This window comes from Lepidochelys kempii, chromosome 7, assembly GCF_965140265.1.
Source record: "Lepidochelys kempii isolate rLepKem1 chromosome 7, rLepKem1.hap2, whole genome shotgun sequence".
Classification (NCBI taxonomy): domain Eukaryota; kingdom Metazoa; phylum Chordata; order Testudines; family Cheloniidae; genus Lepidochelys; species Lepidochelys kempii.
The window spans coordinates 28,304,979-28,321,169 of record NC_133262.1 but is presented as its reverse complement, the minus strand read 5'-3'; the positions used below and the strand labels follow the sequence as shown (position 1 = coordinate 28,321,169).

The 16,191-nt window shown below is 40.2% G+C and overlaps 1 protein-coding gene across 11 annotated transcripts in view; it reads left to right on the top strand.

Annotated features, from left to right (window-relative positions):
* Positions 1-16,191, top strand: part of CACNA1D (calcium voltage-gated channel subunit alpha1 D) — a 324,483-nt gene that overhangs the window by 219,799 nt on the left and 88,493 nt on the right. For 8 of the 11 annotated variants that reach the window (XM_073351550.1, XM_073351554.1, XM_073351555.1 and 5 more), the window contains 8 exons: positions 493-552; positions 5,702-5,808; positions 7,941-8,028; positions 9,268-9,375; positions 9,563-9,615; positions 10,018-10,164; positions 13,002-13,203; positions 14,518-14,676. In XM_073351550.1, coding sequence (XP_073207651.1) covers positions 493-552; positions 5,702-5,808; positions 7,941-8,028; positions 9,268-9,375; positions 9,563-9,615; positions 10,018-10,164; positions 13,002-13,203; positions 14,518-14,676 — 924 coding nt within the window. Of the gene's footprint in view, positions 1-352; positions 413-492; positions 553-5,701; positions 5,809-7,940; positions 8,029-9,267; positions 9,376-9,562; positions 9,616-10,017; positions 10,165-13,001; positions 13,204-14,517; positions 14,677-16,191 lie in introns of all 11 variants that reach the window. The other 3 variants (XM_073351553.1, XM_073351549.1, XM_073351556.1) reach the window with 1 other exon arrangement.

The following is a 16,191-nucleotide window of genomic DNA, read 5'->3' as shown; positions in this document are numbered from 1 at the left end:
GAGACCAGGTTTCACGCGGGACACCAGATTTCATGGTCCGTGACGCATTTTTCATGGCCGTGAATTTGGTAGGGCCCTACTGATAGGAGAAAGGTCTAAATTGAAAGAAAATATTGCATATTTGGTCCTATAATTTTATGATAGAAGAAATCTCACTTTGAACTTAGTAACTTCTAATGAACTTTAAAATAGACAAAAAATAGTTATGCAGCAGCTAAAAGTTCAAATTACTTTGCCTACATTTCCCAACTAAATTCTTAGATTAAAGTAGGTATTTTTGTGCACGTGATCTAAATTGTAAATATTTATTTATAGATGGATTTCTTACTGTGGCACATATTATACCTTGCAGATACTTGGTTACTTTGACTATGCTTTCACAGCCATCTTTACTGTTGAAATCCTGTTAAAGGTAATGAATTGTTAATTGATCCTTGTTAGCTCAATAGCAGCTTTAGCAATAATGTTTGTAACTTTTTGTTTACCTTCCAGATCCTAGGGTATGCAGATTATGTCTTCACTAGTATGTTTACATTTGAGATCATTTTGAAGGTAACAGGTTTATAAAGAAGTTTGTTTAAAAGGATTTTCCTTGTGTGTCACCTTCCAAGAAAAGGCACTTGAAGTGTTCTCCACCTTTTCCCTAAACGATCAAAGCTAAACTCTTTTTAAACCAAAGGATTTTTTAATTTGACAATATTTTATAGTTTTGATTGGTTATCTTTGACCTTTGGGTGCATGTAGAAGCTACTTTTTATCATCACATCAATTTAATAATTCATTTTTTACCCTTTTTTACACTTACAGTTTGTCAGAAAAGGGAAAAATAATTCACTGCGCATGAGCTTTCCTCCTCCTTGTTCTGGCATTTCCAAAAAGATCATAAATCTTTTAAAGAGGGAGCATGGATTTTCTCATTTCTCTTGCTGAACTATATTCATAGAGCTAAAATAGTAGACAACTATTTTCTTGCAACAGGACTTGCAAGATATATTGTGTTTATATATAGTCTAAGATACTTTGCATTTTATCTTATCTTGGGCATACATTTAAGTACTCAGAAAGGCATAAATATGCTTGCTTAAATGTATTACCCATGCATGAGTTCAGAACTGATATCTGAATGTACAGTTTGTGTACTGATTATTAAGACCATACACTGGGGCTACTCAACTTTTAGATATATGAAGATTACTCTGGCAAAGCAGCAGTAAAACTAGGGTTTATGTTTACCTGGTGCAGTCTAGGTGACAAATGGAGAATGAATCATGAAGAATAATTAGATATGTATAAAAGACTTCTTTAGAGCTATATACATTTTATAGCCATCACAAGATGCTTGAAAGCTTCACGCAATGAACAACAGCCATAAGTCACTTGTTGACTAGCTTTGACATATACCAGTGAATTTTTGGTACAGTAAGAATCCGTACATAAACTTTGCATTTCCAGCTGAGGATTAAGCATAACAAAAACTCTTCTACCAGCTTTGTTCATATTGGTTTGTTCTTTTCACAGTGCATTTTGATTAATACCAGATAATGCAATATTTGGGCTGTTTACAAGATAACCTGTATTTTATATAGTAAACTATTTTTATGTTTGTAAATGTTCACCTACTCCTGCTTATATCCCATGATTTCTTATATTCAGTAGTGAGGAGCCTGCTAAGAAAATAATAAATTAGTTAATAGTTGTAAAGAGCTCTGAAGATGTAAAATGCTAGCATAAGTACTAAGTATTCTTATTATTTATTGTTTCATAGTTCCATAGAGTTTAAGGCAAGAAGGGACCATTAGATTATCTAGTCTGACCTCCTGTATAACACAGGCCATTAAATTTCACCCAGATAATCCTATATTGAACCCAATAACTTGGCAAAAAGAAAAGGAGTACTTGTGGCACCTTAGAGACTAACCAATTTATTAGAGCATAAGCTTTCGTGAGCTACAGCTCACTTCACCAATAACTTGGGTTAGACTAAAGCATTTCAGTCCCTAGGGGATGAAACTGCTGTGAGCCCCAGACAGAGGACAGGAAAGACTGAGGGGTCACCAATGTACTGAATGGCAGGGAACTGATCAGGTGAGACATGCCCAGATGAGCCCAGCAGAAGATCCAAGCTCCATGCTGCCAAGGAAAGTGAAAACCTCCTATGGTCCTTGCCATTGTTAAATCAAAGCAATGCTGAGAGATGAGCAGAGAGAATTATACACTTGACAAAACAAGTAAAAACAGTAAAGTTGCTGTACTAACATGTCTCAAACTTCGGCTATGCTTACTTATGATTAGAGCTCTCCATACTGTCCATGCTGGGTTTTGCACTGTGCTTTCTGCAACGCCAAGTCCTGTTGCTAAACACTCACAACAAGAGTTAATTCAGGGTTAAACATGTAGTGAACATTATGTGCACATCTCATTTAAATTACAGACCAAAAAAAAAAGATGAAACTGGAGTTAATGTAACTTAAAGGTAAAATATATTACAAGAAAGTTATAATTATCCCCAAAACAAGCATCAAAACCAAAAAATTCAGAGTTAAGATTAAAACATAAAGAAATCCATAGTAAGATACAGAAATACGCAGTTAAGACACACATGAAACCTTAACTCTGCCCTGTAGTGACACCACAGGGGAGGGGCAGAATGAAAAACTCTTTAAAATGTAAGTATAATCTAATGTGGGATCATCAATGTTTAAAAAAGCCTCTATCATTATCATGTAGTGTCACTAGAAGTAAATTCTCAGAAAACTAATTCTGATCTCAAAGAGTAAGTGCAGTAAGTTGGGGGAGGATATGTAGTATTAATTTCATACATAGCAAAGACATTGAATGTCTGCTTAAATGCGAATACCCAATTCAACCTTAATTATGGGGGAACTGGGGCTAGGTTAGCTCCTGTTGCAAGTCAAAGTAGTTTCTGGGCTAGTCTAATTTTCATCAGCTGGAACAACACTTATGGTCCATTTCACTGGCGCCATGACCACTCCAACATGTCCCCATGTGGGGGTCAAGACTGAATACAGAAGCAACTATACAAACCTGTGCCAATCAACTGGTTTCTTTAAACCAGCTTTCCATCCTGTTTGCTCTCCTGGAGCAGTGCAGAGGGGACAGAGTGAGACTTCTGCCGCTGCCCCAGTTCTGCCCATGGCATACCTACGTAGGCCAGTCAGCACTCCTGTGGAATTTTGTACAGAAGAAAGAGACAGCAGCGCTAGCTGAGCACAGAGCAGTAGAAGCTCGCCCTGTTGAGTACATTCTGGGCAACTACTGAGCTTCCATTGCGTGAGAGCTGCAACAATGTTCAACTCTTCTCATCCACCTCCAAGCCTTGCCCTTGACCCTTTTAAAGAACAAGCTGTTTTTTTTGCATAATGGTTTTTGTCAAAGACTTCAAATGGGACTTATAATTATTAAAGGAGAGGGCAGCCATATAAATATGGTGAGACTTAGATCTGTCTTTTTATACAACTGTATCTTTCAGTGTGGGAGTGTCCCATGTTACACTAACTATGAAGGTGCCCACACACTATGGTGATGGGGATGGAATGAATAGACAGACAGATATATGGATAGGTAGAGGATGTGCTCTATATGATCATGTGAGAATACAGTTGTGAATATTATGTGGACTTTATTGTCTCCATACATCTCACTTCAGTAAGCTTCGGGCTTGTATTAAAAATAGGTTTTTGTTCTTCTACCTTTGGGGATATTTAGCAGGTGAGCAACATTTGGCTCACAAAGAGGGAAAGATTAACAGGAAGATGAGAACAGAAGGACATATAAAAGAAAGAACAGTCTCTGGATCCAGCAGCCCTTTTCAGACGTGTAATGCCCACTGAAGCTAACAAGAGCTCTTGTGTGAAAGGGCTGCAAGGATCAAGCCCATAAACAGTGATATATGTTGTAGGACACATATACTTATAACTTGTGGAATCTTTTTTTAAGGTGTTCACTGATGGAGCTGATCACCACTCTGGGACAAACAGCCACTCCTAGTTCAGTTTATAGCCTCTTTCCCCAGGGCTCTGTTTAGTCTCCAACACAAAACAAAAAGGAAATGTAGGACAATAACAAAATTAATAGTCTTGTTCTTGGCTGAGACCGTGGGGCATCTGGTCTCTGGTAACTGAAGGGTCTGGACCTTCCCAGCCTAGGACTTGGATCCATGGGGCCTTCCTGCAGCCTTCTGCTGCAACCACAGGAGAATGTGTGCCCCTCACCCGCTCTTGGAGCCGGGACCCTCATTTATAACCTCCAGCTGGGAATCAGACCCAATCATTGGGTGTTGTTCAGCAGGGTTTGCTGATTCCAAGGACCATGCCTGATGGGCTTTCCTCCAGAACAGAGCCAGCTGTTCCCACATACCCCTTGGTCCTTAAGGGTATGTCTACATAGCCAGTGATGGCCTGCGGAAGTGAGCCTCCAAGCCAGAGTCAAGACGCAGGACTCATGCTACAGTGCCAAAAATAGCTGTGCAGTCAGCGCTTGGACTGGAGCTCAGGGGCTATCCCCACCCCAAGGCTTCAGAGCCCGAGCTCCCATCAAAACTGCAATGTTTATACTGCTGTTTTTAACTTCAGCCCCGTGAACCCAAGTCTATCAACCTGGGCTTAGCGGCTTGTGGGCTGTGTAGAAATACCCTAAGGGGCCAGACCACCATGTTATAGGTTGGCAGCTTTTTCTTTCTAGCTAATGAATGGGATTATGGGCCCAGTACTATGAGATAATAACAAGCACTTCCTGAGAGATACTGAGTGCCTCTTAATTCTCCTTGAAATCAATGGTAGTTGAGGGTGCTCAGCAATTCCCAAGAGGTATTTAGAACCTTAGAAGATTAGATTCTGTATTCACATAGCAGATGAACTGGGTCTATCTGACAACCAGGTATTTTGACAGTACCGACAACTTTTGTTCAGATTTGGTGTGGTACAATCTATACCCATTAAAATCCATACATAAAAAGAAAATTCTATTTGAAATGCCTGTTTTATGTTTATAATTGGTTTAATAGGTTTCCATCTATCCATTTTTGAACCAATATATAACCTTAATTAAGTTAGAGATATCTGTAATAGACTTGAGTGTTTTGTACCACCCGAGAACATCTCTGTGCTTCCCAAATTCTGCCTGCACCCAAGGCCAGGGCAGTCTCTAGCATAATATAGAACAGAGGCTGCTCTAATTAACTGCAATCTCTCGATAGCTACCTGTGGGCTACTTCGCAGATGGGAAGGGCTGTCGCCCTCAACACTACAGCTACTCCCTCCCCTATCCCCTGATACACCCCTTTGTGAGCCAGCACATCCCCTACAGTGGGGGCAGTGAGGGGGGACAGCCTAAGGCCGCATATAACAGCCCTGCACTGCTTCTGCATGAGATTTTTCTCCCAGGCTTTTGCAGCCCCTTTACTGTGCTATGGTAAAGGCCTAATCAGTTCAGCTTTTGTACACACACAGAAGTGTAACATTTTGATATCCAGAACAACTACCACATCTCGTTCTGTTGCTTAAATGCAAATTGTTTAATTTGGAGGAATATATATTCAGACTGTTTTTTGTATATTAATTATTGTAACCAATAAAATATTTGATTATACATTTGCAGCCTCAACAGATGTCTTGTAAACAGCCTAAATTTCAGGTTAAATGAAGAAAAACAGAGAGTAAATGTGTAACCATTCTATTTTTAGATGACAGCTTTTGGAGCATTCCTTCACAAAGGGTCTTTCTGCAGGAATTACTTCAATTTGCTGGATTTGCTAGTTGTGGGTGTTTCTCTGGTGTCGTTTGGGATTCAGTAAGTATTACAGTTGCATTTTAAGTGGCCTATATTTTTTCCTCGGGGGTTTTAAAGTAAAAGTGGCCCTTTGTAAGGGATTAGATTCTGCCACCTTTATTCATATCTTGAGTCTGGGTGTGCAGAATTAGCATTTAGTTACTCCCCCTCCACCTCCAGAGCAATAAAATGTGGCATAGAAAATGTTATAATTCAAGTATGGGCCAGCAGTAAATTACTACTTCCCTACCTTCACACCAGAGCAGGATAAGCTGAGGGCATTGTGCCTGAGAGGGGTAACTCACAGAGCTACTCCTTGGTATGTTGCAGCTTATGCATAAGGTTACGATTTTTTTGGATAAAATGTTAATACATTTCATGGCAGAGGTGCAGGAAAAGAAATATGTGTCATACAGGGTGGGGTGCTGTTGGAGAGTGAGCTCACCCCACGCTCCGTCTGCAGCAGTACCTCCTGTCCTGTGCGGCTGGGACCAGCTCCCTGTTCCAGGCATTGCAACCATACCCAGGTGGTCACAGTACCATTCGGGTTTGGTGTATCTGCTCCTCTGTTTCCATCTATGGAAGGGCAGATACATCAAACCTGAGTGGTGCTGTGACCTTGTGGGTCAGGTTGCAACCTGGAGGGGAAAGGCACCGTCACTGGCCAGTGCAGGGATCGCAGACTTTATTCAAATTCACAATTAGTGAGAATACCATGATTTCCATGACAAAATAGTAGCCTTGTGCCATTTAGAACTATAATTGGTGGTGAAGCGGGATTTTTTTACCCTTGTGATCAGGCAAGCCACAGCCATCTAAGAATAGACTCCAGCTCCCACTACTTTGTCAAGGGCTCAATTCTGCTGCACTTGAAATCAACAGTAAAATTCCCATTGACTTAGAAATGAGCAAGAGTAGGGCATCATTAACTTGTTCCTCAATTTTTATTCCACTACTCTACCTATCACTGGTTGCTCTAGTATCTCATTAATTATGTTATTCAACGAGGCAGGTAGTACCACACCAGTCATAGACTTCATAGACTTCAAGGTCAGAAGGGACCACCATGATCATCCACTCTGACCCCCTGCACAACACAGGCCACAGAATCTCACCCACCCACTCCTGTAATAAACCCCTAACCTATGTCTGAGCTATTGAAGTCCTCCAATCGTGATTTAAAGACTTCAAAGTGCAGAGAATCCTCCAGCAAGTGACCTGTGCCCCACGCTGCAGAGGAAGGTGAAAAACCCCCAGGGCCTCTGCCAGTCTGCCCTGGAGGAAAATTCCTTCCCGACCCCAAATATTGTGATCAGCTAAACCCTGAGCATGTGGGCAAGACTCACCAGCCAGACACCCAGGAAAGAATTCTCTGTAGTAACTCAGATCCCACCCCATCTAACATCCCATCACAGTCCATTGGGCATATTTACTGCTAATAGTCAAAGATCAATTAATTGCCAAAATGAGGCTATCCCATCATACCATCCCCTCCATAAACTTATCAAGCTTAGTCCTGAAGCCAGATATGTCTTTTGCCTCCACTGATCCCCTTGGAAGGCTGTTCCAGAACTTCACTCCTCTGATGGTTAGAAACCTTCGTCCGTGCTACTCAGCACTGAGCAAAATGCTCTGTATTATCTCTCTCTGACAAATGAAGGGCCCAGTCATACGAGATACTGAGCATCTTTTGTGGGGTACTGAAAATTTCCAGCTCCGCTTGATTGGAGCTGATGGTGCTCATCATCTTGCAGCAGGCTCTCAGCATCTCACAGGGTAGAGCCCAGGATAGTTTGTCAGAAATACCAAAGAATGCTTTGGCCAGTATCTTTCCCCAATGACAAAACATACCTGATCTACAGTGTATGAGCAGCCCATGTACTTCTAATTCCTAAGTTGTTCCTGAAACCAAGATACTCACATGATATGTTTGAGAAATTAAATAGGTGTTTTTGATAACAGTAAAGAAGCTGAGATGTATTTCAAAATGCTAACTTACAAAATATTTATTTACTCCAAGGAGTAAATAAGAATTTTTCCTTCTAGAAGGGAACTGCATGAACATAGATAATTTTAGTGAAAGAATAAGACAATTGAAAAATAATAAACTTAGGAAATAACAGGCTAATGCTTGCTTTTTTCCCCCCCACTAGATCAAGTGCTATCTCTGTTGTGAAGATTCTGAGAGTTTTAAGAGTCTTGAGGCCTCTAAGGGCAATAAACAGAGCAAAAGGACTTAAGGTTTTTATCTGTATTTTTTTCCAAGTTATGTTTCTATTGCCCTGATATTCTGCAGTCCTACTGCAGGCAAAACCCCCACTGAAGCCAAAGGAAATTTCCCTGGATAAGGACACAGGTCTGGGCTGTAAATCAGTTTTTGATTCTTAAATATGCTAGTCCAAAACCCAGGGCCAGCTCTAGGATCTTTGCTGCCCCAAGCAAAACAATTTTTGGCCGCCCCGGCTTTTTTTTCGTGCCCCCACGCCGCCGGCTCCGCCTCAACTCCGCCCCTTCCCAACCTCTTCCCCAAATCCCGAGCCCCACCTCCTCCCCCGGGCGTGCCGCATTTCCCCCCCCATTGCTTCCTGCCGCTCCCCCCAACCTCCTGCCCTAACTCACCTCTGCTTTGCCTGCTCCCACTTCTCCCCTCTTCCTCTCAGGCGAGGGAGAGGCAGCGCATTTAGGGGAGCAGGTGGAGCAGAGGTGAGCCGGGGGGGGCAGTGCAGGAAGTAAAGGGGGGGTGGGTAGAGGAATCCTTCCCTGCCCCAGCTCACCTCCGCTCCACCACTGCCACCTCCCCCGAGTGCCCTGCCGCTCAGCTTTGCCTCCCTCCCTCCCAGGCTTGCTACGCGAAACAGCTGTTTCGCGCACAGCAAGCCTGGGAGGGAGGGGGGAGAAGCGGAGCGGCGGCGGCATGCTCAGGGGAGCAGGCGGAGGCGAGCTGGGGCACATTTCTAGGGGTGGCATGGCCGGCACCAAAATGCCGCCCCTAGAAATGTGCCGCCCCAAGCACCTCCTTGTTTTGCTGGTGCCTAGAGCCATCCCTGCCAAATCCTGCTCTAAGTCACAGCAGTTTAAATCTGTAGCATCACCAGCATCACTGAAGGCAGATTTTGACACATAATGAGTGCAGCAAGCCAAATATCATTGCAATTTATTCACTGTAATTCCACTGTGTATATGTACTGCCTGTCACTTTAAGATCTGAAGTAGCCTACTTTCAACAGACTGCTGATACATTCAGAAAATCATGCTAATTTCTGGTAGCAGCATTAAATTAATTCTGTGAACATCAAATGAATATTTTCTAACTGATTAATTTATAAAGTGAATATATAAATATATTTTATAAATATATATTTTTTCTTATAAATCTAAGAAAATGTGTGTGGCTAATGCAGTGTACATTTTTCTACAATAATGCCAAGTAACAAAATTAAATTATACTAAAATCCTTTTATTTTTCCTTTTTATTCACAGCATGTTGTTCAGTGTGTCTTTGTTGCTATTAGAACTATTGGTAATATCATGATTGTTACAACTCTGCTCCAGTTCATGTTCGCCTGTATTGGTGTACAGCTTTTTAAGGTAAATAAATGAATTCCTTCAAAACACATTCAGGCCTGATCCTGCACCAAGGCTTGCCAACTGACTTCAGTAGGGTTCTGTGTTGGAACTGGGTTGTACCCCTGCTGAGCCAATAACAGGATCAGATTCTAAGTTTAGTTGATTTTTATGCCCTACATTCCATCTACATCTTTTGTTTTATAAATAGGGAAAATTTTATCGGTGCACTGATGAAGCAAAACAGAATCCTGAGGATTGCCGGTGAGAACCCTTTCTTTTTATAAATCAGATATACACTATTTTTAATAATAATAATAATAATAATTAATATAATATGTTGATTTATAAGACAGTCATACCCTGAAGCCTCTGAGCACCTTAGCAGAATTATAAAGAAAACCAAACTCCAGCACATCAAACACAGGTAGGGAGGTTCCAAACCATTTAGTTTTTTATAGGTCAAAACCAACACCTTAAAATCCACCCAGAAACTAGCAGGCAGCCAATGCATGTCACAGAGCACATGAAGTCAGGAGCAGACAGTGCCAATAAACTGATTGAAATGAACATATATCTCAGGGAAGGGATGGCATCATTCTGTGACTAATTGAATACTTCCCAAGTGTTATACAATCAGTTTCTGTTTCTTTTTTTCTTCCACAGGGGAATATTCATTGTTTATAAAGATGGAGATGTTGATAATCCGATGGTCAGAGAAAGGGTTTGGCAAAACAGTGATTTCAACTTTGACAATGTTCTGTCTGCTATGATGGCCCTTTTTACTGTGTCTACCTTTGAAGGCTGGCCTGCGTAAGTGAACATTCAGTATTTCCATAATATCATTAACAGATGTTGCATTTCTCAAAACAGTTGAATAAAATTTCACTGACGCTTCCTGAGTGGCAAACAATCACCTGCGCTTTTTAGAGTCTTGAGATGATGGGCCTGATCCTGGGATGTGCTGTGGTCCCTTTACTTACACTAATGTCAAGGGGAATTGTGGCACTTGGCACCTTGAAAGATCAGATCTTCTCCAAGGATATAAAGCCTGATTGTCACTAATGAAGGGGGAATTTAGCCCTATAAACATTCTAAATAGTCTAAGGCTGTCAGGCAATAAAAAAAATTAATCACAATTAATTGCGCAATTAAAAAAATTAATTGTGATTAATCACATTGTGAAACAATAATAGAATGTAATTTATTTAAACATTTTTTGATGTTTTCTACATTTTCAAATATATTGATTTCAGTTACAACACAAAATTCTAAGTGTACAGTACTCACTTTATATTAATTTTTTATTAGAAATATTTGCTCTGTAAAAAACAAAATAAATAGTGTTTTTCATTTCCCCTAATACAAGTACTGTAGTGCAGTCTCTTTATCATGAAAGTTGAACTTACAAATGTAGAATTATGTAAAAAATAACTGCATTAAAAAATAAAACAACGTAAAACTTTAGAGCGTACAAGTCCACTCAGTCCTACTTCTTGTTCAGCCAATGGCTCAGACAAACAAGTTTGTTTACATTTTCAGGAGATAATGCTGTCCACTTCTTGTTTACAATGTCACCTGAAAGTAAGAACAGGTGTTCGCATAGCACTGTTGTAGCTGACATTGCAAGATATTTATGTGCCAGATGCACTAAAGATTCATATGTCCCTTCATGCTTCGGCCACCATTCCAGAGGGCATGCATCCATGCTGATGATGAGTTCTGCTCAATAATGATGCAAAGCAGTGTGGGACGCACATTCATTTTCATTAACTGAGTCAGATGCCACCAGCAGAACGTTGATTTTCTTTTTCAGTGGTTCGGGTTCTGTAGTTTCCGCATCAGAGTGTTACTCTTTTAAGACTTCTGAAAGCATGTTCCACACCTTGTCCCTCTCCAGAGGTTAAAGTAAGCCAGTCTGGTCCGGTCCAGCATACCGATAAGAGCTGGTACACAGCCAACCATACTGGCAGTGGCTGGGAACCCCGGGGCTCTGGTGGTAATTTAAAGGGCCTGGAGCTTCAGCCCTTGAAATCACTGCCGGATCCCCAGGGTAGTGGCCATAGCAGGGGGCTCTGGCAGCGATTTAAAGGCGATTTAAAGAGTTCAGTCACAAATTTAATTGACACATTATTTTTTTAACAAGCATCATCAGCATGGAAGCATGTCCTCTGGAATGGTGGCCGAAGCAAGAAGGGGCATAATGAATATTTAGCATATCTAGCACATAAATACCTTGCAATGCCGGCTACAAAAGTGCCATGCAAATCTCTGTTCTCACTTACAGGCGATATTGTAAATAAGAAGCGGGCAGCATTATCTCCTCTAAATGTAAACAAACTTGTTTCTCTTAGTGATTAGCTGAACAAGAAGTAGGACTCAGTGGACTTGTAGGCTCTAAAGTTTTACATTGTTTTGTTTTTGAGTGCTGCTATGTAACAAAAAAAATCTACATTTGTAAATTGCACTTTCACGATAAAGAGATTGCACTACAGTACTTCTGCGAGGTGAATTGAAAAATACTATTTCTTTTATCATTTTTACAGTGCAAATATTTGTAATAAAAATAATAATATAAAGTGAGTACTATACACTTTGTATTCTGTGTTGTAATTGAAATCAATATATTTGAAAATGTAGAAAAACATCCAAAAATATGTAATACATTTCAGTTGGTGTTTAACAGTGCAATTAAAACTGTGATTAATCATGATAAATTTTTTAAATTGCAGTAAATTTTTTTGAGTTAATTGAGTGAGTTAACTGTGATTAATGGGCAGCCCTAAAATAGTCTAGTCTTTATACTGCAGTTCTTATTGCACTTCTTTCCTCCCTGCCTCCATCTTTTGCATTTAGGCATGCAGTCAATGGCATGCGATCCTGTATTCTGTATTTCTTAATCTACCTGCTTCTGAAATAGACCAGGTTTGCCATTTATAAGTCAAGGAAGCAGAAATAATGAGGGAGGGTCTTAACTGTGCAAAGTGTTTAGTATATTCCTTAGATTGTGTATCCAGGTTATTCCAACAGGTGGTATTCACTATCTTTCTAGTCTATTGTGGACAATGGCTACATATTCAAGGACAGGCTTTCCATGATGGTCTTTGATTGTGTGACATCACTGTGGCAAGCACAGCTCAGTGTCTCAATCAGAGTGGCTGTGGACACATTTGTAATGCACATTAAGTCATTCGGGTCTACATTCAAGCTTCCCTTTGCAGGCTAACTCAATTCAATTTTAAAGCTGGGGGTGCACATTGGATATCAGTGTGAGGCTGCTCAAAAAATTGATCTTCAGAGCACCAAGTGACTCCTGACTACAGCATTTGTTTTCGGGGTTTTTTGGTTGTTGTTCTTGTTAAAATTAGAGGAATCTTATAATATTTAGGTCCTGATCTTGCAGCCAAATAGTCTCTTTAGTTACACTTCAACTAATCTTCTGAGATCTTTAGTCCTGCCCCTTTAAATAGTGAAACCATTGATAGCACATAAAGGTTTTGGCCTTTGGGTGAAACTTTTGCTAACAAACTTCAAATAATGTGGAATAGATTTCTAGTTACTATCCATTGACTCTAAGTGAAAATATAATCTACAGGTTTTGTCATTTTAACAACAGTTAAAACATATTTTTTTTCTTTTTTGTTTTTCAGGCTGCTATACAAAGCCATAGACTCAAATGCAGAGAATATAGGCCCTGTATACAACTACAGAGTGGAGATTTCCATCTTCTTCATCATCTATATCATCATCATTGCCTTCTTTATGATGAACATATTTGTCGGTTTTGTCATTGTTACATTCCAAGAACAGGGAGAACAAGAGTATAAGAACTGTGAGCTGGACAAAAATCAGGTTAAAATAAATAATGCCTTTTTTCATTTATAAATTATCTCTTTTGTATTCATACCATGCACAAAACCAGCATCCATTCTGCTGTGGTTTCAGAAGAGGGCACTAGACACCTACCTTACCTACACTGTACAAAAAAAGGCTTTTTAGTAAAAACTGGTTCTAAAAAGTCATCATATTTGGGGGGGGGGGAGAAAGAGCCCAACATTTTGGTCCTTTCATTGGGATATAGTACTTTTCTACTAGCACAGCAAGGAAAGGAGAACCATTTCAAATTTGCTTATGGACAGACAGAGGTAGATCTTGAAACAGGGAACAGGAATATGAAATGCAACATGTACATATAATATTCTGGAATAGCCATTCCACACCAAAGGGATTGTTCTACCTTCATTTCATGATCAGTAGGGAAATAATGATTTGCACCTTCAGAAAAAAATGGTCCTCTTTCTTGGGCTTAACTGTTTGACTAGAGAAAGCTGCAGTAATTTTTGTACAGTAGTAATGTTCTTTGAAGTACTAATATTCCATTGTAACATCTATTTTAGCAAGAACATACCTAGTACAGTGGGTAGCATCACTGATATATTATGCTCTATGAATTAGGTATATTAAGCACTCCTCAAACAGTTAAAAATCTGGTCAGTTTTAAGGCCTGGTCTGCAATAAGATTTCAGATCCCACTGTAGCTGCACTGATGCAGAACCCTTTGTGTGGACACAGTTTACACTTGTGCAGCATGAATTTGCTAGTGCAGCTTTACCCTGGTTTCAAAACTTCACTGTTGCTAATTACACTGTTGGTTTAATATTGGTGCAGCTGCATGGGTGGCTGAAAACCCAGTGTAGACAAGGGCTAGATTATAACCAGATAAATCATATTTATTAGTATTAATTAAGATTAAATAGGAAAATTTCATTAGTATTAATTAATGTTTGTTTAGCACTCTGAAGATGCAAATCACTAAATAAATGCTGAATATTTTAGGATTTTCCTTAGCATTATTTTATGTTTTTTTCTTATACAACTGAGCAAAGTGGTATATATTACTAACCCCAAATTTAAAGACGGAACAGGGCCTGCTAAACTACCAGATTAATGTGCTTAATAGTAAACATTCCATAATAAAAATATACACTGCCTATTTCTTAGGCTTCTATGTATTTTATAACTGTTGGCACTCACAGTAAATCATATTCAGTTGCTAAATACAATGCATGGATTTATAACAGAAGTAATCATACATGAAGTGCAAGATTTTCATAACTTCTCATTTTGAAGCCTAAACTGAAACTTTTGGTGTTTCTGCTTTTACAGCGTCAGTGTGTGGAATATGCCTTGAAGGCACGTCCCCTGCGTAGATACATCCCAAAAAATCCTTACCAGTACAAGTTCTGGTATATGGTGAACTCCACTGGGTTTGAGTACATCATGTTTGTCCTCATCATGCTGAACACGCTTTGCTTGGCCATGCAGGTAGGAACAAAACAAGCTGCCAATTTACTGTATAAAGCCTTTGATGATATGATGGTGCTTAATAGGACTTAAAAGGACACTGTCAACCTGTCATTTTTTGTAAAGTGACACATTTTTTAAAATTCCATGTCAAGATAAAGCAGCTTTCTGTAGTGTGTCCTGCTGCCTTGCTGATGTTCATAAAGGCCTTTCCAGCAGGGCCGGCTCCAGGCACCAGCTTTCCAAGCAGGTGCTTGGGGCGGCATTCAGAATGGGGCGGCAGTCCGTGTCCCGCGGCGGCAATTCGGCAGCAGCAAAATTGGTAGAGCCGCTCCTGCTTTCCAGTAAGGGAGAGTGATTGACCTGAGAGAAACAACATAAAACATATTTTAGCTTTTTTTCCCCCTTCCTTCTCCCTCATGCTCACTCCTGCCAGCCTCTTCAGAAGCACTGAGGTAACTGGCCTCACAAGTAATAAGAGTTCTGGAAAGTAGAGATCCCTACCCTGGTCCCCCTTCATACACAACAGCCCCAGGCAGGGATCTAGAGAGGGAAAAAAGAGTTTCCCTGCCCTTTCCCATGGCACCCTTTACTCCTACACAAAGATAAGTATAAATTAGGTGCACAATTACATTTGTATTTTTGTGCATGCACTTGCACATCTAAATGTTTGAAAATGAGGCCCTATTGCCATCATTTTTCAGGGGAGAACAGAGTGAAAATAAGCAGTGAAGCCTTACCAAAAAAAAAACCCCTCTTAAATAACTCTCCCTAACGCCGTACAATCTTGGACACAGTGACGTGTTATTCTGAGTCACATTTTAGCGAGGGTAAGGATAAGAATATAGCACTGTCCTTAAACGTGCAGGACATATGTTTTGTTTTGTGTTGTGTTACACTTGTTTGCCACCATTCCATTATTGATACAAATTGCTCCCTTCTACCTGAAGGAGAGAAAGGTCTCAAATAACTGGTTAGACAACAGTAGGTAAGAGAGAAGAAGCATGGTAAGCAGTTAGAGCACAAGATTGGGAGGGGAGTCTGGAGATCTAGTTTCTTTTTTGTAGATATCACTGTATCAAAGGTCATCTTGCTGTACCAAAATTCCTCCTTCTGTACAATGGTGGAGAATAATGCATGCTTACTTGCCTGGGGAAAAATTACCATGGACGTCAAAATTTTTACCACAGACACGTTGCTGAAATAGCAGTAATTCAGAAAATTGTTAGACTGCTGTGGATCACAAACTCATCAGTTAGCGTAGTTTAAGCAATCAGTGCAGCAGCTGAATCCAAAATAACTAAATGCCAGATCCTGTATCCTTTCCCAGGCAAAACAAGTATTTAACACAGGGACCGCAGTATTGGACCCCAGGGCCCACATGCTCAGAAGACGTGGTAGTAGTCATGGTGGTAATATATCTTCCTGTAGGTACTTTTAATGCCCGCAGTAATCTTGCCATTTAGATGGTGAATATCTGATCTGCACTTGAGAGTGCCCTGCTGAAACTCAAATCCTCTGTGTGGTAACGTGTGC